A 21,998-nucleotide genomic window follows, 5' to 3' on the forward strand; every position below is an offset into this window, starting at 1 on the left:
CTGCACCACGGCAGGAAAACAGTTATTAACATTATTCTAAACTGTCTTATCCTCAACTTTTTCTTTCTCAGCTGTTTTCATCATGTAAAAATTACACTGTTGATGTATTCATTCCCACCCACAGTCGCGCTAATGCGAAGGTGCAGAGCGAGCCCTGAACCTTTGGGACAGTGGAAATGGTTTGTGTGTGTGCGGGAGTGACAGAGGTGGCTGTGTGCCCTCAAAATGCCTTAAAATCCATGCGCCAGAAGTACCTTTATACTTGTAGAGAAAGATAAATCTGTATGGTCAGTGCACAATGGTCCTTCCCAGTGTAATGTGGCTAAATCCAACGGATATCCTGTGCTTTATTTGATTGAAGCACTACCTTCGATATTATAGTTGGATATGTTAGCACAATTCATTTCATCACTTGAGAACAAAAAGAAGGAGGAGCAGCATTTAAAAAAAAATCTATTGTTTTCATATTTATTAGCTAATTTTTTATTAGATTATCTTTTGTCTGGCTTGTATTCTATTTTTTCCCGAATAGTTGGGCTCTGCATCTCTGCTCAGTCTGAACAGAATGATCTTGTTTACGCTGCGGGTGTGTGATTCAGCAGTAGGTGCGTTGCGGTCGATACATCCATCTGTACCATTCAAATCACTGTCCTGACAGCAACAGTCACTGGGTGCGCAAATCCAGTCCCAGATCCGCGTTAGAACAGCCTCTGAGCTTTATTTCACTTAGGGGAGGATGCTTCTCATTTGAAAGCAAGCGCTCGCATGTTTACCTTGCAAATAAGAAGGAAATTCTTCATTTAGCATCATGGAACGAAGCATGAAGGCTCTGAAAATCAGGCCAGGCGTCATGTTGAGTCAGAAGAGTGGAGAACGGTCAAAAACGCAGCGAAGCGTCGGTCACCTGTTGTACCACGAGCGGAATTTGGCGCGGGAGGGCAGCCCCAAATTGCATTTCATCCCAGGTGGAGCTGATGGGGTCGAAAACGCGAAGGGCATGGAGACGAAGGGCTCTCGGAAGGATGGGGCTTTTGGTGCACAGCGACTCAGCCGGGCCCCCTCAAACCAGTCTGCACCCCCTGTTCCCATCACCAACCATCTTGTCGTGCTGAGAGCGTTCCAGCTACACGAGCTCAAGTATCGCGGCACCTCCATCGCCTGCGGCACAGCCCAGCGGTCCTGCCGCCAGGGTGAGCCTGTCCCGGGAGGATTCACTCCTGAAGCACCGTGACGTGGTGACGTGTTCCTCCGTGTCCTCTGTGGTTTTGTGTTCTTCTGGAAGCCCTGCAGCTGTGTAGGACACACCGCAGGGCGTCGGGAGCTCGGCGGTGGCTCCCAAAGCCGCAGCGGTTTGCGCGGTGGCTGCTGTTAACTGCGCTGTGCCAGCAGTTCGGCGCGGAAAGCAGCCTCAGCCAGCCTGTGAGGGTGAACAATGCCCTTAAGAGGTGAGTCAGGGGAAGGCAGCAGTCAGATATTTACTTTTACCACTCTGGACTGAGGAACGTGGAGAATTCGAGCTACCGTCTGCTACCAGATCCAGCCCACTCACCACAACCATCCTCACGGAGCAGCATCCACACGAGCATGATGTTCTCCTGAGGGATTCTGCTTTTCCCCGCTGTGGTTTGTGTTGAAGTAAGAGGTGCTGGAGCGAGTTGAGAGAAGGGAACGGAGCTGGTGAGGGGCTGGAGCACAAGTGTGATGGAGCGGCTGAGGGACCTGGGGGTTCAGCTGGAGAACAGGAGCTGAGGGGAGACAGGGACACAAAGAAACGGCCTCAAGTTGCACCAGGGGAGGTTGAGGTTGGATCTGGGAACAATTTCTTCCCCAAAGGGCTGTGGGGCATTGAACAGGCTGCCCAGGGCAGTGCTGGAGTCACCAGCCCTGGAGGGCTGGACAGACGGACATGAGGTTCTCAGGACAGGGGGCAGTGCCGGGGCTGGGGGAATGCTTGGACTTGATGATCTTGAGGGTCTTTTCCAACCAAAACAATTCTGTGATTCTACGAAGAGCTGGTGTTCACCGGGGCACATTTGCATCAAAGCCATTCCATAAACACAGGATTGCCACGCTCCACTTCGAATTCACTCTTTCTAAACAGACAAGATGTAAAGCCGTGGGTGCAGCGCTGTGGAGCCGGCCCCGCACGCACCTGCGGGTTTGGTCGCCAGAGGTGACTGGTCTGTGCTGGGAAGCCAGTGAGGAGAGAGCAGAGGCATTTCTGTTTGACAACAGGGAGGAACCGTATTCAGTGTTTTTCTCGAAATTCAGACCATTAAAGGTCTGTTTTCCAGGGAAGACTCAATTCCGAGGCATCTCCCGAGGAATGTGGTTGCCATGTAAATAATTATTTCTTCTGGGAGTGGTACTGGGGAAAGTGGGGATGAAGTTGGGCGCACAAATGGTGCCGGGGTGCAGTGACCGCAGTGAAATCCTCAAAGTGCCATTGAAATACCCCGAGTTCCAGCAGGACAGGGAACTGCTGGAGAGAGTCCAGCGCAGCCACCAAGATGCTGGAGGGAGTGGAGCATCTCCCGTGTGAGGAAAGGCTGAGGGAGCTGGGGCTCTGGAGCTGGACAAGAGGAGACTGAGGGGGGACTCATTCCTGGGGACCAATATGGAAAGGGGGAGTGTCAGGAGGATGGAGCCAGGCTCTTCTGGTGACAACCAGGGACAGGACAAGGGGCAATGGGTGCAAACTGGAACACAGGAGGTTCCACTTGAAGATGAGAAGCAACTTGTTTGGGGTGAGGGTGGCAGAGCCTGGCCCAGGCTGCCCAGGGGGTTGTGGAGTCTCCTTCTGTGCAGACATTCCAACCCGCCTGGACACCTTCCTGTGTAACCTCATCTGGGTGTTCCTGCTCCATGGGGGATTGCACTGGGTGAGCTTTCCAGGGCCCTTCAACCCCTGACACTCTGGGATTCTGTGATTCTGTGTGTAATACCATCCCAAACCTCAGCTACGGCCACTCTCATAAACTGTGTCACACTGCAGGGCCAAAAAGCTGAACTCCCCGTGTTGGGATGTGTGTTTTCTCTGAGTCCTGCCGCAAGCCCCGTCCATCCAAATGTGTCTTCTTTGAACTCTGTTGCAGGTCCCCTCCACCCAAGCCAGTGGCGTTCGAGCAGTTTAAGGAGGAGTGCGGCAGCGAGATCAACCGCGTCTTCAAAGAGAACAAGCGCATCCTCCTGGCCAAGAAGAAGAGAAGCAGTGTGGTAGCGCAGAGCATCAGCTTCCTCAAGCGGGAGATGGAGAACGTGCAGAAGGCTCTGGAGGCGCAGCAGCAGGAGCGGTGCCAGCAGGGTCAGTGGCTTTGGCCAGCGAGAAGGGGACAGAGCAGAGGAGCCGCTGCTTTCGGGACAGTTCTGGTGCTGAGACAGGGCAGCGCCAGGCCGGGCTTTACGCCCTCGCTCTGCAGCCGGATTTGTTCTTTACCACCTGGTTTGCCACACTTTGCGCTCATTGAGTTTTGCAACTCCGGCTTTACGCTGGTGAGGTGAGATGCGCTCAGGCTGATTCCTCACCCCGCGCTTTGACGGATTAGGCAGCGTAATGCTGACAAACGGGTCAGTACACTGCAGAAATCACAGAATCATTTTGGTTGGAAAAGACCTTTAAGGTCATTGCGTCCCAGCGTTCCCCCACCTCTGGCACTGCCCCATGTCCTGAGAGTCTCATGTCCGTCTGTCCAGCCCTCCAGGGCTGGTGACTCCAGCACTGCCCTGGGCAGCCTGTTCAATGCCCCACAGCCTTTTGGGGAAGAAATTGTTCCCAGATCCAACCTCAACCTCCCCTGGCGCGACTTGAGGCCGTTTCTTTGTGTCCCTGTCTCCCCTCAGCTCCTGTTCTCCAGCTGAACCCCCAGGTCCCTCAGCCGCTCCATCACTCTTGTGCTCCAGCCCCTCACCAGCTCCGTTCCCTTCTCTCAACTCAGTTTGCGAAGTGGAATAAGCCTGGATGAGATTAGGAAGTGTGTCGGGTTTGCTGTTCCCTACATCAGGGCTCCCCAGAGTCAGTGCTGTTGTGTTCTGTGGACAAGTGAAGAAGAAACAACTCTGGGCATGGAGAGAAACCTGAAAGAAATGGTTTTAGTAGCAGAGCGGTGTCGAGTGCTCGGCCTGTGCCGGGGGGAGGTAGCAGAGCAGGCCCTGGTACGCACGGAGGATGGTGAAAAGCCTCAGTTCTGTGAAATTACAGCCAGGCAATTAGGAAATAAAAGGGAATGAGAGAGAAAGGAAACGGTCAACAGCAAGCGGGTCCTGACTAGTGAGTGATGGCCTGAAAATCAGACCCAGCGTGGATGCTGCTCTCCTGGTTCTCATTATTCTTCATATATAGAGACTTTCATGGCCGTGCTTAGCAAGAGGCCTCTTCCAAAGGGTCTGGTCCTACATGATGCAAAGCTCGTTTGGCCGGATGATGAGTGAAGCAGCTTGAACCCACCTCAAAGTGAGGGTCTGTCTTTTCATGGACTCGTCGCTTCTTTTGGGCCTTTGGTCTTTAGGACGAGAGGAAACGGCCTCAAGTTGCACCAGGGGAGGTTGAGGTTGGATGTGGGAACAATTTCTTCCCCAAAGGGCTGTGGGGCATTGAACAGGCTGCCCAGGGCAGTGCTGGAGTCACCAGCCCTGGAGGGCTGGACAGACGGACATGAGGTTCTCAGGACATGGGGCAGGGACAGGGTGGGTTATGGTTGGATTAGAAGATCTTGAGGGGCTTTTCCAACTAAAATGTTTCCATTACTCTATGATGACATCTACCAACTGGTGGTATTGTGGATGCTGGAAACCACACGAATACACTAATTGGAGTGAAACAAGCACAAGAGATGTTTGTTGTAGGAAGCAGCACTGGATTAACTGTCTCGGAAAAAAACTGTCTCAAAAACCTTAATTGTGGCCACCCGGGGAGTTTTTGAGCAGGAACCACAGAGGTTCTAAGAGCCACCGTCCAGCGGGCTGTCACGTGGGTGTCCCTCCACTGAGCCCGTCCCTCCTCTTCGTCCACATCTGTCCCCATTCCGGGAGGACCGACGTCTGAGCGGGTTCAGGAGTTGGGCAGTGATTTCTGCCCCACGCCGCTCCGGCTCGGTGCTTTGTACAAAGCACGTCTAAGGAAATGCCAGTCGTGTGGTTAACCTCAGGATAACTGGGTAACTACCGTGTGGTTCGAAGCACAATGTCTGTTCTTCATCCCTCTCCACCCTCCTGAGAAACCTTCGTTTCCTTTTCTTACCCTCCAGGAGAGTACGTTGATGAGAAAGGACAGCTCATCATGGATGAGGAGCTCCTACTCATCATGAAGCTGAAGGACCTGAAGGAAGAGTATCGATCTGCTCACGCCGAACTGCAGGAGCTGAGGGCAGAGGTCCAGGGCTGCCAGCAGCTGGTGGACCAGTGTCGCAACAAACTCATCTCAGGTACCCGCTCACTTTCCGAACAGCCTCCAGTTTCACGGTGGTGCTTGGTAGCACCTCAGCATTTCACAGACATGTTGTGTATCAGCAAATCCCCGTCATCCTCTATTGCCAATTTTCTTGTTGCTTTTCAGGCTTGTTTTTTATTGAGGATTGGGGTTTGGCTTTTTCTGACATAACACTGAATTGCTGCAGATTCTCGCTCACAGATAACAATGTACTGGCCAAGTGCAAGGTCCTGCCCCTGGCTGGGACAATCCCAAACACAACTCCAGGCTGGGGGATGAGGGGACGGGGAGCAGCCCTGCGGAGAAGGACTTGGGGACACTGGGGGATGAAAGATGAGAAATGACCCAGCAACATGTGCTGGCAGCCCAGAAACCACCCGAGTCCTGGGCTGTGTCACCAGCAGGTTTGGGGGGATCCTGCCCCTCTGCCCCGCTCTGTGAGACCCCCCTGCAGTGCTGGTCCAGCGCTGGGTCCCTGACAGGACACACGTGGAGCTGCTGGAGAGGGGCCAGAGCAGCCCCAGGAATGACCCGAGGCTGGAACAGCTCTGCTGGGGACAGGGGAGAGAGCTGGGGGTTCAGCTGGAGAAGAGAAGCTCCGGGAGACCTGAGTGCGGCCTTTCTGTGCTTAAAAGGGGCCCATAAGAAAGATGGGACAGACTTCTGAGCAGGGCCTGTTGTGACAGGACAAGGGTGATGGTTTAAACTGAAGGAGGGAGATTCAGGCTGGACATGAGGAAGGAATTGTTGCCCTGAGGGTGGTGAGAGCCTGGCCCAGGTACCCAGAGGCGGTGGATGAACCATCCCTGAGACATCCCAGGCCAGGCTGGATGGGCTCTGAGCACCCTGAGCTGGTGACGATGTCCCTGTCATGGCAGGGGGGGCACTGGGGGAGCTGGGAAGGTCCTTTCAACCCAAACTGTTCTGTGACTCTGTGATTCTACTGCTCCTTGGTCACTCCACTAGATACGATGCTGAGGGTAAGAGCTTTTTCCAATGAAGCTGATGGCCCTGGTTCTCACCCCTGATTTAATTTAATAGAGAAGCTGGCTAAGGAACCGCACTGGGCTTTGGCTCTAGATCACAAATGTGTCCTTGGTTCCCCCATGAGGTCAGCATTACTCAGGTCCCCGCGCTGCAGGAAGCAGAACTTGGTCACCTCAGCCTGTTCCTCACGAGCAGCGCCCTCGTGGTGGTGAGTCACGTCTCCGCTCAGCCCCAGCCCTGCAAACTCGCGCTGTTTCCACTGCGAGCTGCGCACTTTGAGTCTGTGCTAACGTGACCGCCGTCCTGCAGCATCCCTGGATTTGTCCTGTATGATGCAAAACAGAAGGGGCGCGAATGCCAGAGTCCCAAACATTTTGATGCTGTGCACATGGCAACGCTTTATTTTCCACAAACTTGCTAGAGCACAACTTGGATCCATCAGTGCATCCCACGCTGAAAGAAATGCGTGGCTTGTTCCAGGAGATAGACAGGGACAAGTGTAATTGTGCAGAAGCTTTGCCACCGGTTTGTGTTGGATCCAGGTTGGGCATTTTTTGGGTGCTCCAGCACGGGCATGGACTCATTCACTCTCTGTGTCATCCCAGAGCAAAGAGGTCATTGCAGCGCTAAAACCAGGGGACAGTGCCAGTGGTGTTGCATCCTGTGAGAGCAGAGCTCTGTGCTTCATAGAATCACAGGATGATTTTGGGTGGAAAAGCCCCTCAAGATCACTGAGTCCAACTGTTCCCCCAGCCCCAGCACTGCCCCATGTCCTGAGAACCTCATGTCCGTCTGTCCAGCCCTCCAGGGCTGGTGACTCCAGCACTGCCCTGGGCAGCCTGTTCAATGCCCCACAGCCCTTTGGGGAAGAAATTGTTCCCAGATCCAACCTCAACCTCCCCTGGGCAACTTGAGGCCGTTTCTTTGTGTCCCTGTCTCCCCTCAGCTCCTGTTCTCCAGCTGAACCCCCAGGTCCCTCAGCCGCTCCATCACACTTGTGCTCCAGCCCCTCACCAGCTCCGTTCCCTTCTCTCCACTCGCTCCAGCACCTCAAGGCCTTTCTTGGCGTGAGGGGCCCAAAACTGCCCCCAGGATTCATGGTTTGTCCCCCCAGGTCCCAGCACAGGGACGGTCACTGCCCTGGGCCTGCTGGCCAGACCAGTGCTGGTACCAGCCAGGATGCTGGTGGCCTCTTGGCCACCTGGGCACACGCTGGCTCATGTTCAGCCACTGTCACCAGCACCCCCAGGTCCTTTTCCAGCCGCTCTTCCCCAGCCTGCAGCGTCCATGGGGTTTTTGTGACCCAAGTGCAGGACCCCGCACTTGGCCTCGTTGACTCTTGTTGATCCCTCTTGACTCCCCCCCAGAAAGCAGCTCCGTTCCTGGGGTCCCTCCTGGGCAGCAGCGTCTTCTCCAGGGGCCGTGAGCCCTTGTGCCGTGGGGACCGTGCCAGGGAACGGAGCAGCTGGGAAATGCCCAGTATTAACAGGGACAAAATTCCTGCTGCATCGCAGCACCTGCTCGGTGTTATCACCGGCTATTACGGGATGGAAAGCGGCACTGAGCATTGAAATCTGACCCCCAAACGTGCTGAGCACCCCAAATGGGCAGCTCCCAGCTGGGTGGCTCCCATCTCCGGGACGCAGGAGCAGTGCCATCTCCTGGCCAGCCACCTCCACAAGCCCAGGGGACTGTCCCCAGGGCCACCTGCCACGTCCCAGCCGCCTCACAGGCAGTGAGGACAGGCAGCAGCACAGCTAGCGTGCCCTGTCCTTGTCAACTCGCTTTTCTAATAGTTTATTGGAGCAATGAGGTCCTGTCTGGGAGTTGAAGAGCACTGAGGTCCCGTCTGATACATGGACAGGGAGCCAGAAACACCAGGAGTCATAGAATCGCAGATGGTTGGGTTGCAGGACCCCTGTAGATCCCCCAGCCCACCTGCTCACACAGGGTCACAGAGCAGATCACACAGGGTCACCAGAGCAGATCACACAGGGTCACCAGAGCAGATCACACAGGGTCACCAGAGCAGATCACACAGGTCGGTCCAGGGGGTTTGAATGTCCCAGAGCAGGAGACTCCACACCCGCTCTGGGCAGCCTGGGCCAGGCTCTGGCACCTCCCAGCACACAAGTTTCTGCTCATGTTCAGATGGAGCCTCCTGTGTTTCAGTCTGTGCCCGTTGCCCCTCACCCTGGCGTTGGGCACCACTGAACAGAGTCTGGTCCATCCTCTGACACCCACCCTGAGATATTGATCCACTGATCACATCCCTCTCAGCTTCTCCAGCTCAGCAGCCCCAGCTCTCTCAGTCTCCTCATCACAAAGATGCTCCAGACCCCTCAGTGTCTTTGTGTCCCTCCCTGGACTCTCTCCAGTAATTCCTTGTCCTTCTTGAACTGGGGAGCCCAGAACTGGACCCAGGATTCCAGATGTGGCCTCACCAGGGCAGAGCAGAGGCGGACAATCCCCTCCCTGGACCTGCTGGCCATCCCACCCTTGTCTCTTCACTCTTCACACTCCTGTTTATTGTCTCCCCCTCTTTGCTTTGCAGAGTTTGAGATCTGGTACAACGAGTCCTTCCTTATCCCTAAGGATTTACGGGAAGCTTTGAAGCCCGGTGGTAACATCAGACCTGGAATGATTCCCATCAACAGAGTCACGTGCCTGGTGAGTTGTCCTGGAAGCTCCGCTTATTCTCCTTGATTTCCACACGTGGCACGGTAAGGAGGGCACGACTAAGGCCGTGGGAGGAGGACACAGCAACATTGTCCCTGTCTGTGAGCAGAGTGGCTGGCGTTGAAATGCCATCTGCTGCGATGCAAGAGCAACTGTCTGGAGATACATCTTGCTCTCACGTTAGCTCTACCATCAAGAGGCTAAAATAGGACAGAGCGATTGAAGTACGTGGTCATCTGCTGACGATCAGGAAGCAGGCAAACTGCCAGGGGTGCGGGGTGGCGGGGAGGCTGGTCTGCGGCGTTTACAGCCAAACTCTTGTGTTCCGTGTTGTGGCAACTGGTGCTGGGCCAGCCCTCGGTTTAGAAACCACGGCTTCGGGGGCTTTTGTCGTTCCTGACAAAGCACATTTCTCTTAAGCTTCTCATTTACCAGACTTCGTCTTGGCGTTATTCTCCTCTGAAGTTGTTCCAGGTTTTGTTCTTCATTGTTAAATCATGGAATCAGTTTGTTGGAAAAGACCTCAAATCATGGAGTCCAAGCGTTCCCCCACCCCCGGCACTGCCCCATGTCCTGAGAACCTCATGTCCGTCTGTCCAGCCCTCCAGGGCTGGTGACTCCAGCACTGCCCTGGGCAGCCTGTTCAATGCCCCACAGACCTTTGGGGAAGAAATTGTTCCCACATCCAACCTCAACCTCCCCTGGTGCAACTTGAGGCCGTTTCTTTGTGTCCCTGTCTCCCCTCAGCTCCTGTTCTCCAGCTGAACCCCCAGGTCCCTCAGCCGCTCCATCACACTTGTGCTCCAGCCCCTCACCAGCTCCGTTCCCTTCTCTCAACTCGCTCCAGCACCTCAAGACCTTTCTTGGCGTGAGGGGCCCAAAACTGGGTCTAAAACCAGGTGTGAGCAGTGCGACCCCTTTCCTAAAGCCACAGCCCCACTTCTGGCCAACGTGTAGCTGGGGACAGGGTGGCTTTGCCTTTTTAGCAGGAAAACTGATACAGAAACTCTTGTGTCTCCAGGTGTCTGATTATTTTTACTGTAAATCTCATCGGAGCATTTTCTTTACTCCCGAAAGGCAAGTGACGGGTTTTCCAGCTGATCAGAGCCAGGTTCTTCCCATCCTACTGAATTCATTCCCTTGACGAATAACAAAAGTGCTGTGAGAAAGAGAAAACTGGAGTGAGTTTACTTCTGAACAGAATGTGATCTACCAGATTTTTGGATAAACTGATGCACCTAAGTGAGGTCAATAAGAAAACCCTGACTAATTGGACAGGTTTGGGATGTCACTTTTTGGGGAAAAGAGAAAACCCATCACTGGTCACTTTTAATAATGTGAGTTACTCGATGTATTCATAGAAACCCCCTTAGTGGTTTCCAGCCCTGGATTTCTTGGCATCACATCAGTTCTCACCCCAGAGATGACGCTGCTTTGTTAGCACTGAGGTGCTGATTTTACAGCACAGCTCTGCAGGCGGTGGATAAACCGTCCCTGTTGCTCAGAGCCGGTTTCTTCTCCTGGGCCGTTCACCGCCGCTCCCAGTGGGTGTTACTGGCCGTGCTGGGGCCTATCCTGGCTCTGCAAGGGAACCACCTCATTTTTCCTATGATCCTACTTAGAACCATTTTCCAGCCTGGCTCTTCATTTACAGCTCGAACTCATTTCACCTTTTGCTCTTGGTTTGATTCGCTTTGGCCACCCGCGTTTTACCACATGAAAATTTCACCGTCACCTTCTCCAGGCTCCTCATGAACCACTATAGCTAAGAATCTGCTGCTCTATCCTCAAATCCGGCACGGAAACACCACACAAGCTGGTACCTTAAAAGATGGGTTTTGCCCAAATCTGCTCCGCTAAGGCGTGGGAAGGGGGGACCTCTCGCTTCGGAGCGATTATTGAATGGGCGCTGGGTGCGGCAAGCGGGACGGGTTGGCCTCGCTGTGTCCGGATTCGTTTCTCACGTGCAGCGGGGTCTGTTTTTCGGGCGGCAGGAGGAAGACGTGCAGGAGCGGTTTGAGCAGCTGCAGGAGGCGCTGCTGCCGGCCTGCCCGGCCTCCGCCTCCTTCTACAGGGCGAAGATGAAGACGGATCAAAAGGTAAAATTTGGAGGGTGTTTCTTCTAAGCAGCTTTTACAGGTAGAGAATTCTGCTCTGAGAACCGAGCCCTCGTTCACAACCCTTTTTGGTTTTGTGTTGCCAGCACGCGTACAGCAGAGCCATGTCGTCCCTTGAGAAAATGCGGAGGAAACCCGGGCTCATCACGGCTGCCGGGAAGACAAAACCCTTGTCGTTTCTGCACGTTGAGTAGCAGACTTGGGCTCAGCCTGGAAACTGCTATTCAACAAGCAACGGCACCTCAAAGTGCCTCGTGCTCCTCTCCGCGATAGATTTATAAAAAATAAAGAGTAAGTATAACAAATCCACCCAACTTTGTGCATCTGGACTGACCGCAAAGGCCTCCCGGGCTTGTTCCTGACGGAGCGTCATGTCACCTCTTTGCTAGTTCGATGCTTTCAAGGTGGGTCAAGAGGAAACAACCTCAAGTTGCGCCAGGGGAGGTTGAGGTTGGATGTGGGAACAATTTCTTCCCCAAAGGGCTGTGGGGCATTGAACAGGCTGCCCAGGGCAGTGCTGGAGTCACCAGCCCTGGAGGGCTGGACAGACGGACACGAGGTTCTCAGGACATGGGGTGGGTGAATGCTTGGACTCCATGATCTTGAGGGGCTTTTCCAACCAAAACGATTCCACGAAACAATACATTAATTGAATACCCGCCTGGGCGATGACGGCGGCAGCCGGTGCCATGCCAGGCAGCTCTGGTGACAACAAGCAGCACACGTCGCTCTCGCTGCCTCTAGCACGGCTCCGTATGGACGTGAGCCTATATATTTGTACATATACATGTGCTGGTGAAGCTACAGGCTTGGCCTAACGGAGGGGCCCAGCTCCTCAGAATTTCCACTTGTCTCTGCACACAATAAAAGTCTCAGCCACCATATTTAGGTGTCCTACGAGTTTTGGTGGCCCTCAGCGTTCACCCTCTGTCGCCACGGCCTGAGCGGCGAACACGCAGGGTCTGGTTGTGACTGGGGTTACTGGGAAACCCACTGGAGCATCACTGGGGTTACTGGAAAACCCTTTAGGGGGTGATGCAGTTTGGGCCCCGCTGAGCGATGGGATGGGGAACGAACAGACCCGCTGCCAAATCGGGCACCAGCCGTGGGGAACGTCCGTGAATTCAAGCAGCCTGGGTTGGAGGTTTTCCACGGGCCGTCCTCGTTTAATGTGAAACACCGGGAAAATTAATTAGTCTGAGCTGTTTGGTCTGGTTTAGTTTGTTGCAGCTCTCTCGTGTTACCGTAATGGCACCCGCTCCCCAGAAGTGCTGTGGGGACAGCCTAGAAAACACCTTTTCTTTGAAATGATCCATTTCCAAAAGGTTATAAAGGAAAAAAAAAGAGCAAAAAAATCTCAGTTTTGGGCACTGCGAATGTTGTTTTGAGGCTCCTCGTGGGCGGGAGGGTCCGTATCGCCCCCCGAAAGCTGGTGGGTGTCCTGGGGCGCTGCGGCTCAGTCGGGGAGCTCTCCCTGGGGTTTGGGAAGCCGGTGAAATGGAATAACCCGGGGTCGGGGCTGTGATCCCATGGGGGGATCCTGGGGAGATCCCGGGGTTGTCGCGGGGTGTCTGTGACCTGGGAGTGATCCAGGGTTGATCCTGGGGTGCTGATGTCCTGGGCAGTGGGTGATCCTGGGGTGCTGGTGCCCCCGGTTTTGAGAGATCCCGGGGTGATCCCTGATTGTGACCCTGCTGTGCCAGGGATGATCCGGGGGCTGGTGATCCTTGTGATCCCTTGCTTGATCCTGTCAATCCCGGAGATGATGCCAGTGAGATCCTGTTGAGGCCCCACTGATTCTGGGGATCTCTCGGTGACCCATGGCTGATCCTGGGGGGATCTCGGTGATCCTGGGGGTGATCCTGGTGCGATCCTGAGGAGATCGCAGTGGCGCTGCACCTGATCCCGATGTGGTCCCAAGGATCCTGGGGAGCTCTCGGTGACCCTGTGCTGATCCTGACGTGGTTTCAGTGATCCTGGGAGTGATCCCAGGGGTGCCACGGCTGATCCCACTGTAGTCCCCAGGTTCCATGGGAGCTCGTGGTGACCCATGGCTGATCCCGCTGTGGTCCCAAGGATCCCAGGAAGCTCTTGGTGACCCTGTGGTTGATCCTGACGTGGTTCCAGTGATCCCCGGAAGATCTCCGTGATCCCAGGGGTAATCCCAGTGTGATCCAAGGAGATCCCGGTGGTGCTGTGGCTCATCCTGGTGTGGTCCCAGGGATGGTGGGGAGATCTCACTGATCCCGGGGGGTGATTGATCCCAAGGAGATCCCGGTGGTGCTGTGGCTCATCCCGGTGGTGCTGTGTGTGATCCCGGTGTGGTCCCAGGGATGGTGGGGAGATCTCAGTGATCCTGGGGGTGATTGATCCAAAGAGATCCCGGTGGTGCTGTGGCTCATCCCGGTGGTGCTGTGTGTGATCCCGGTGTGGTCCCAGGGATGGTGGGGAGATCTCAGTGATCCCGGGGGTGATTGATCCCAAAGAGATCCCGGTGGTGCTGTGGCTCATCCCGGTGGTGCTGTGTGTGATCCCGGTGTGGTCCCAGGGATGGTGGGGAGATCTCACTGATCCCGGGGGTGACTGATCCCAAAGAGATCCCGGTGGTGCTGTGGCTCATCCCGGTGTGGTCCCAGGGATGGTGGGGAGATCTCACTGATCCCGGGGGTGTTTGATCCCAAGGAGATCCCGGTGGTCCCACGGCCGATCCCGCTGTGGCCCCGGGGAGCTCTGGGTGGCCCCGTCGCCGATCCCGCTGTGGCCGCGCTGATCCCGGGGCTGATCCGGTCCCGGCGCTCCCCGGCCCCCGAGCCGAGCGGAGCGGGGCTGGGAGCGGGGCTGGGAGCGGCGGCGCGGTGGCGCGGCGGGGAGGAGGAGCCGGGCGGCCGGGGCGGACTCGCGGGCCGGGCCGGGCCGGGCCGGGCAGGGCAGGGCAGGGCACGGCGCGGATGGCGGGGCCCCGCCGGCGGCCGCTGCAGCGCGGGGCCCGGCGGAGGATGTGAGGCGGCGGCGGCGGCGGCGGCGGCGGAGCCCCCGCCGGGCTGGGAGGGCGGAGAGGGGCCTCCCCCGCGGCGCGGCCCGGCCCTGCCCGCCCGAGGGGCCGCGCCTGCCCCCGACAGCGCCCGCCCGACCATGGGGGACTTCTACGACCCGGAGCACCCGACCCCGGAGTAAGCGCGGGCCGCGCCGGGGCCGCCGCGACCGCTGCCCGCACCGCGGCCTAAGGCCCCGCCGGGCCCGGCCGAGCCGCGCGGGGAGCCGCCGTGGCCGGGGAGGGGGGAACCGGGGCGCTGCCGCCGCGGCCGCCGCTTCCCTCCGTCCGCGGGGCGCGGCGGGCTGGCGGCCGGGGTAGGCCGCGCATCCCCGGGCTCGCGTGAGCGCCGCGGCCGGGCGCCGGCGGGTGAAGGCCGGGGCGGCGCGGCGGCGCGGGGGGGTGGGGGGGGGGCGCTGCCGAGGGCCCGGGCCGGGGGTGGCGGGGCCGCCGTGCCCTGTCCGCCCTCCCCTGGCCCGGGGGCTGCGCGGGGAGGGCGGGAGGCCGGGCGGGGAGTGCGGACGTGTCCCGGCCTCCCCGGGGGGGGCATTTTTTTCGCACCTTTATTATTATGTTTATTTTTTTTTCCGGTGTGCGGAGGGCTTCCCGAGCCCCGTGTTTATTTTACCCTTTGAATCCTCCCTCCAGCACCCCCTGCCCTCACCCCATTTTCTGACAGGAGGAAGGAGCAGCCTAATGGCCGGTGAACTCTGGTTCTCTCCGCTGGGGATTTGCAGTAACCCCCTGGACACCGCTTCTTCTGAGCAAACCCTCCCGTCCCTGCCCGTATCGCTGGCCTTTCCTCCCCCTTTTTTATCAGTCTGAACACTATTTTTACATTTTTAGACCTCCCTGGCCAAGGATTCGGGTGCTTCATAAACTTGGCGCGTGTGGCGGCTCTGGGGTGGAAGGAGCCAAGAGACCCGGCCCGTGGCACCTCAGGGCAAAGCTTAAAAACATGGCGTGTTTTGAGCAAGGACGACAGAGCGAACCTTTCCGAGCGAACGAGCGAGTGCCGCCTGCGCCCACCTGCAGCCCCGGGGGCTGTTGGGCCGAACCGCTGCTGCGGCCGAGCCTCCTCACGTTAGCCAGACACGGAGGATTTGCCGTTGAATCCGGGTTGTGTTTTGCTATAGACGTGCCTCCTGCTTTTCTCCCCGCACGGGAGAGCCCGGAGCAAACGCCGCACCTGATTTAACCCCCGCGGGGAGCCACGGTTCCGTCCCGAGCGCCTCTCTGGGTTCAAACAACTTTACTGCCGGTCCAGAAAGTGTTTAGCCTGATTTAGGTATTTCCCATTTTAGTTTGGAGCGTGAGGGATCCGGGCGCCGGGCTGGCGCGTGGGATTCGGTGTCACACCGAGCGTGGTGGTTAGAAGCACACAGGTTGTATCGCGCTGCCGCTTGTTGTCTAAAACAACCCCGTGTTGCAAACCCGGGCTCTTTAAAGAAGGAAGATCTGTTTCTCTAATGACTTTTTAAAAGAAATAATCATTTATTGGTCTGATTTGGGGTTTTGTTGGGGTGTGTGGTCCGGGTTGGGGCTCTGGCAGCTGCCAGGAGGCGTTCATGTGCTTTTAGGAGCCTTGCCTGGGAGTCGCGTTGGTCGCTTCGTTAGTGGCGTGTGTTAATGAGGATGAGCTCGCTCAGCGCCTGTGCTTTTAGCTGGAGAAAAGGGTTATTTGCGGTAGCTCAGTGGTGGTTTAATTCAAAGGTGGGGGGGTCTTGAGGTTCATCATCTCCTTCCCCGCTCTCAAACGCCGCAGTATTAGAAATGTGCCCTATGGGGTGTCCCTGGAACTGGTGGGTTCCTGGACTTGGACTTGGTGATCTTTGCGTGTCCCTTCCAACCGAGGACGTTCTCCGATTCTAATTGCGAAGTGCGGCGTTAAGACCAACCTGTGACGGCTGTGGGACGTTTGCTGCTGCTCGGGGCGGTTTGTTCTTTGGAGGAGTTGTTCTCGTAGCTCGTAGCGTTGGAGTTGGGTGCTTGGAGAACATTTGGCACAGCCCGGTGGTGTGAGCGGAGCCTGTAAATCCTCAGGCTCAGCTTTATTTTCCATGGGAATTATTCGTGGAATGGTTCAGGTTGGGAGAGACCTTCAGAAATGGTTTAGTCCATCCCCGCGGCCATGGGCAGGGACGTCTTCCACTTGATGAGGTTGCCCAAAGCCCCGTCCAACCCGACGCTGGATGATTTTAGGGACCTGATGTTGTTGCTGGGCTGGAGCTCCGCACCGGGAGGACGTGGGACGTTGGTTTGGGGAGCTGGACTTCCACCGGAGCCCGTGCTGATGGTGTTTACCAGAGTTTTCCTACAAGCAGAGAAACTTTCCGTCTTTCAGCCGGCTGCTCGTGCTCCTTGTCCCGCTCGTCAGCCAGAGCTCGGCTTCCTGACAACTTCAGCGCCCGGCAAAACCAGCTCGTCTCGCCTCGAACCGGAGCCGCCACCGAGCTCCACGTGGGGCCTGCGGCTTCTCCGTGGAGCTGCCCACCTGCACCTCTCGATGATCGTGGGGGTCTCTTCCAACCGGGACGATTCTTGATGGATGTTTGTATCGTTGGCCGTAAGCAGAAGAAACTTCGTCTCTTTGTGCCGTTGCTGGAGCCGTAAAGGCGCAGCCAAACCTGGGACGGGCGAGCGCTTAAGACACCGAGATCAGAGCTTCTCAAACAGGTGACGCGTTGGTGGGGTCATCGCACGGGGCGAGATCATTGGCATTGGGAGTCCCAAGAAGTTCTTCACTTGGCATCTGGACATTATGATGGAAACCAAAGATGCTGCAGCTGAAAACGTGTTGATCTGCATTTTGTTCTGTACCCTCCCCAGCTTGAATTTCGCTCAGTTTTGGGGGAAAACGGTTCTCCTGCCATCCCGCATCTCCGCAGGCTGCTGGTGCCCATGGGGGGTTTGGTGCCTTTCAACACCCCAATGACTTTGTTGAAATGACTTGATATGGATCAAGAGGGAAAACGATTGGGAACATGGGTGCCCTCGGCACAAGGCGGGAGCTCCCGGCGAACGTGCTCTGGTTAAATATCCCAGTTTGGGTCCTTGAGCTTATTCTGATCTATCAGGGAGATGCTGGTGGAAGCGAAAGGTTTGGTTTTACATCTGTGTTTCCTTTCGAACGTTTCTCCCCTGTGTTTAAGCGACTGACGATGGTCCCATGGGGCGTGAAATCAAGAGCAGCGAAGGAGAAACTCGTCTCTCGCCACCCGAGGGGTGTTCAGCTCCACGCTTCAGCTGTTTGGTCTCCGAAAAGTTGGTTTATTTCAAGAAAATCCTCTTTATATACCTGAATTTGTCTTGGTCGCGAGACTGAGCGGCCAGTGAGTTATCAGGCAAACTTCTCCCTTATCGCCGTCTCCCTGGTTTGTGGTGCCCGACTTGGGTCGGTCTCAGCGTTGGGTTTAGAGGGATGAAAACCTCTTGTCTCGTCCTTCTGCCAATTCAGATGCCTATAAATGGGGAAAAAGTGCATTTTTCCGGGAGCCGGCCCTGTGTGAATGTGCTGGGAGGACTTTTCGCCTTTAGTTTTCAACATTTTAGGTCTGTAGATCAATGGCGCTTCTCTATGGTGGAGCATGGAACCATTTGGGGAATGTCGCGGCCTCGGGTGCAGCTGAATTTCTCAAAAATGAAGAAATTTAACATCTGTCGCCTAACCATACAGTATATTTTAAATTCCAAGTAGTTTTCCCTCTGTGATTTAATATTTTCCTCGCAATGGTTTAAAGCGGAGGTGCAGACCCAACCAACCTCCTGTCACCGGCTGCCGTGGGCGACTTAATTCTAAATATAATTTGTTGGTGTGTATATTTAGACAGGGGGAGGGTAGGGGAAAGGGAGCTGGGGGTCCTGGGGACAGCAGGGTGACCATGAGCCAGCACTGGGCCCTTGTGGCCAGGAAGCCAATGGTACCTGGGGTGGGTTAGAAGGGGGTGGTCAGTAGGTCAGAGAGGTTCTCCTGCCCCTCTGCTCTGCCCTGGGGAGACCACACCTGGAATATTGTGTCCAGCTGTGGCCCCTCAGTTCCAGCAGGACAGGGAACTGCTGCAGAGAGTCCAGCGCAGCCACCAAGATGCTGGAGGGAGTGGAGCATCTCCCGTGTGAGGAAAGGCTGAGGGAGCTGGGGCTCTGGAGCTGGACAAGAGGACACTGGGGGGGGACTCATTCCTGGGGATCAAGATGGAAAGGGGGAGTGTCAGGAGGATGGAGCCAGGCTCTTCTGGTGACAACCAGGGACAGGACAAGGGGCAATGGGTGCAAACTGGAACACAGGAGGTTCCACTTAAATTTGAGAAGCAACTTGTTTGGGGTGAGGGTGGCAGAGCCTGGCCCAGGCTGCCCAGGGGGTTGTGGAGTCTCCTTCTGTGCAGACATTCCAACCCGCCTGGACACCTTCCTGTGTAACCTCATCTGGGTGTTCCTGCTCCATGGGGGGATTGCACTGGATGAGCTTTCCAGGGCCCTTCAACCCCTGACACTCTGGGATTCTGTGATTTTTAATAAGTCACAGAAACCTAAAGAAAATTAATATTTGCTCTACGTATTTGACCCTCCCATTAATAAACAGGCTGCGTTTTGTTATTTAGGTGATTCTTGAGGTTTATTAATGAGCCGAGCCGTGGAAGGACGGGGCGTCCAGAGCTGCAACGCTCTTTACATTTTGGGTTTTCCTTGCCAGAAATGGTAGGATTCATCCCCAAAAATTCACTCAATGGCTCCGTTTTTTATAGATTGGGGAGGACGCTTGCTGAAAAATACTGTTTTTTCTTTTCTTGATATTTTTCCTACTTTAAACATCCATCTCAAAGCAAAAAACCTGGTGTTTGGACTCAGCAGAAACATTATTTTGAGCATTTGCCGCTTTCCGCAGCGTCGATATCCAACAGAAGGTAGAAAAGAGGGTGAAGAGGGTTAAATTTATCTATTCCTACAATAATTCCCCCGCCTTGTGTTTCGTGTCGTCCCAGCGAGCGGCTGCAGCATCGCAGAGCGTTAGGCCAGGCTTAATCTCACTAAACCAGTCTAATTGAAAGCGCTTGCTTCCCCAGGCGGGAAACATGGGTGTATTTTGTTTTATCGAATGAAGAGCATCTCCCAAGTTTTCCACGTCTGCTGACTCGACTTGTGGAATAGATTAAACTTCATCTATAATCGCTCTAAGAAATAAATACATCAAGGCTTTTCCGTTCGAGCAGCAACCTTAAGCTTAGCTCAGGGTTTTATTCATAGCACCAAGACGACAAAGTTTTTCAGGGTGGACGGTGTTGCGGTTTCTATCCTGTGGATTCTTAATTTAGGGACAGCTCGTTATTGGAAGTGTCATCTCGTTAAATTTAGGGGAATTTAGGGTAAGGACGGGACTTTCTGTGAGCACAGGTTTAAATATGGTGATTTAAGGAAGCGTTTGGTGTTATTTGTCTGTCTATGAATTATAAAGTGAAAGAAGACACTGAAGTTTAATTTTCCAGTCTCTGTGCGAAGCGTCTTTCAAGAATCTTTTCTGCTTGGGGTGCAGGGGACCCTGGAGGTGACAAATCATTGTTCCCACCTCCCCGGTGCCACCGCCTTGGACACGTCCCCAAGGCCACCGGTGCCGTTTGGCTTCTGGAGCAGCTCCACTTCTGCAAACAATCTTGATTTCCGATGCGTTTTAGGAGCCCGGGGGGGTTATTTTTAAGGTCAGGTGAGGAATTTGCAGTGAAACTCCATCAGGTGCCACCTGCTGAAGGTTCGTTCCTATTGGTGGGTTCAGGAGCTGAAGGAAGAGTAAAAATCCCCTTTTTTAAAATTATATTGGTTTATATTCTTCTTCCTCCTCCTTCTTCCTCCTCCTTCCTCCTCCTCCTCCTTCCTCCTCCTTCCTCCTCCTTCCTCCTTCCTCCTCCTTCCTCTTCCTCCTCCTCCTCCTTCCTCCTTCCTCCTCCTCCTCCTTCCTCCTCCTTCCTCCTCCTCTTTCCTCCTCCTCTTTCCTCCTCCTCCTTCCTCCTCCTCCTTCCTCCTCCTCCTTCCTCCTCCTCCTTCCTCCTCCTCCTTCCTCCTCCTCCTTCCTCCTCCTCCTTCCTCCTCCTCCTTCCTCCTTCTTCTTTCTCCTCCTTCGTCCTCCTCCTTCGTCCTCCTCCTTCGTCCTCCTTCCTCCTCCCTCCTTCCTCCTCCCTCCTCCTCCTTCCTCCTCCTCGTCCTTCCTCCTCCTCCTTCCTCCTCGTCCTCCTCCTTCCTCCTCCTCTTTCTTCCTCCTCCTCCTTCTTCCTCCTCCTCCTTCTTCCTCCTCCTCCTTCTTCCTCCTCCTCCTTCTTCCTCCTCCTCCTTCTTCCTCCTCCTCCTTCTTCCTCCTTCAGTCTTCTTCATTCTTGTTGTTCTTGTTGTTATTATTTTAAATTCAATCTGCTTTCAGGTTCCTCACCTCCCTCAGGAAGCGTCGGTTTAACATGTGCCGGCCGTAGCCTTTTGCTTTTCAGCAGCATTTAAATCCTGCAATTATAAATATTTCCCTGGTCTCGACCATCTTTTAATTAGAACAGTTGAGTTCAATACACGCTGAACTTCTTTCCACGCGACCCGGTGATTACGTGGGATGGGATTTGAGCAAAATTACAAAACAAATTGCTTTGTTTTTATGTTATTTTCCTACTGATTTGTTTTCCCTCCAAGCCTGGGAATGTCGCTGAATAACCTGGTGGCGCCCGCGGATTCTGCGCCGCCACAGTCGGGTCCAACGTGACCATCCCCACCAGATCCTGACAGAAAGGACAGGGAATTCTGCAAAAACCTGCCGCTTGTTTTCTCTCCTTCCCTTAACGAGCGTATTTATTGTATCCTCGGAGGGTATTTACTATAAATCTGCAGTTGAGCGTTAGAAATTTGCCGCTTCTCGTGGTGACGAGCGATTTTGGCTCATGGAATCCCCTGGGTGTGTGCTGGGGGTCACCGGGATATATCACACGAGCTTAGCGAGTCCTAAAACTGGTTTTATGCCGTTTTTAAAAAAAAATAATGCCCGGTTGTGTCGTGGTGACGTTTGCGCTTAAACCAGCGTCAGGGTCTTGCTGTTCCAGTTTTAAAATGTCCGTGGCCTGAAGAAGCTGGAAATAAATAAAGGTGGGATGGGGATGTTGAGAATGGGGGTAAAACACCTCAGTGACTCGTTCAGTTTGCACACAGGCTGTTGCAGAGCTTCAGATTTTAAGCCTGGCCTAACCCTGGCTGTAGGAAGGAGGTTGATTTCAGCCTTTTGAATTGTTGCGAACGGTTCAAGGAGGTGGTGAAAATGTTTATGGCTTTGTAAAGCTGCCCTGGACTGTTGGTTTTAATGTTTTGGGGGTTTCTTTGTAGGGACGCCAAACCACCCCTCATCTTTCTGCAGCTGATAAGCCAGAGCTGATAAAGCCCAGCTTTGTTAGATCCAGCCTCATCCTTTCCCAGGGGCAGCCCTGGACAGACAGACGGCTCTGGGGCCTGCAGGTATTTTAGGAATTGATTGCATCAGGTGGGGAAAATGCGGTTTTAAGTGTTGTCGTCCATGTGAAACGTTTCCTTTTGTTGCCTGGCTTGGAGGTGATTTTGAGGCAGGGTTTATCTGCAGTGCCACCCCATGGGAGTTGTGCTGGTGGGAGGACGGGTAACCCTGCTGCTCAGATCTCTCCTTCCTGCTCCCACAAGAGGAGGAGGAAGAAGCTTTCCAAGGACTGAAGCTCCCATAAGCTGTGGTTTGGAGTTAAGCCGGGCTTGTCCCATCTCTTTGGCGCCGTCG

At 55.0% G+C, this 21,998-nt stretch overlaps 3 protein-coding genes across 4 annotated transcripts in view; 2 read left to right on the forward strand and 1 right to left on the reverse strand.

Moving 5' to 3' along the window:
• The window catches only part of KIF9 (kinesin family member 9), a 32,872-nt gene extending 21,355 nt beyond the window's left edge, over positions 1 to 11,517 (forward strand). For both annotated transcript variants that reach the window (XM_013370305.3, XM_065054962.1), the window contains 5 exons: positions 3,096 to 3,304; positions 5,244 to 5,420; positions 8,967 to 9,082; positions 11,086 to 11,190; positions 11,295 to 11,517. In XM_013370305.3, the coding sequence (XP_013225759.2) occupies positions 3,096 to 3,304; positions 5,244 to 5,420; positions 8,967 to 9,082; positions 11,086 to 11,190; positions 11,295 to 11,402 (715 nt within the window). In that variant the 3' untranslated portion in view covers positions 11,403 to 11,517. The remainder of the gene's footprint in view (positions 1 to 3,095; positions 3,305 to 5,243; positions 5,421 to 8,966; positions 9,083 to 11,085; positions 11,191 to 11,294) is intronic.
• LOC135578770 (uncharacterized) lies at positions 6,785 to 13,806 on the reverse strand. The gene is made up of 2 exons (XM_065055049.1): positions 10,915 to 13,806; positions 6,785 to 10,250 (listed from the first exon to the last, which is right to left on the reverse strand). Exon 1 carries the CDS (start codon positions 13,717 to 13,719, stop codon positions 12,535 to 12,537), a length of 1,185 nt encoding a protein of 394 aa, XP_064911121.1. The 5' UTR covers positions 13,720 to 13,806; the 3' UTR covers positions 6,785 to 10,250; positions 10,915 to 12,534.
• Positions 13,805 to 21,998, forward strand: part of SETD2 (SET domain containing 2, histone lysine methyltransferase) — a 66,882-nt gene continuing 58,688 nt past the window's right edge. The window contains exon 1 of the mRNA XM_065054871.1: positions 13,805 to 14,378. Within this exon, the coding sequence (XP_064910943.1) occupies positions 14,341 to 14,378 (38 nt within the window). The 5' untranslated portion in view covers positions 13,805 to 14,340. The remainder of the gene's footprint in view (positions 14,379 to 21,998) is intronic.

The sequence above is a fragment of the Columba livia genome, chromosome 2 (genome assembly GCF_036013475.1).
Source record: "Columba livia isolate bColLiv1 breed racing homer chromosome 2, bColLiv1.pat.W.v2, whole genome shotgun sequence".
Taxonomy (NCBI): domain Eukaryota; kingdom Metazoa; phylum Chordata; class Aves; order Columbiformes; family Columbidae; genus Columba; species Columba livia.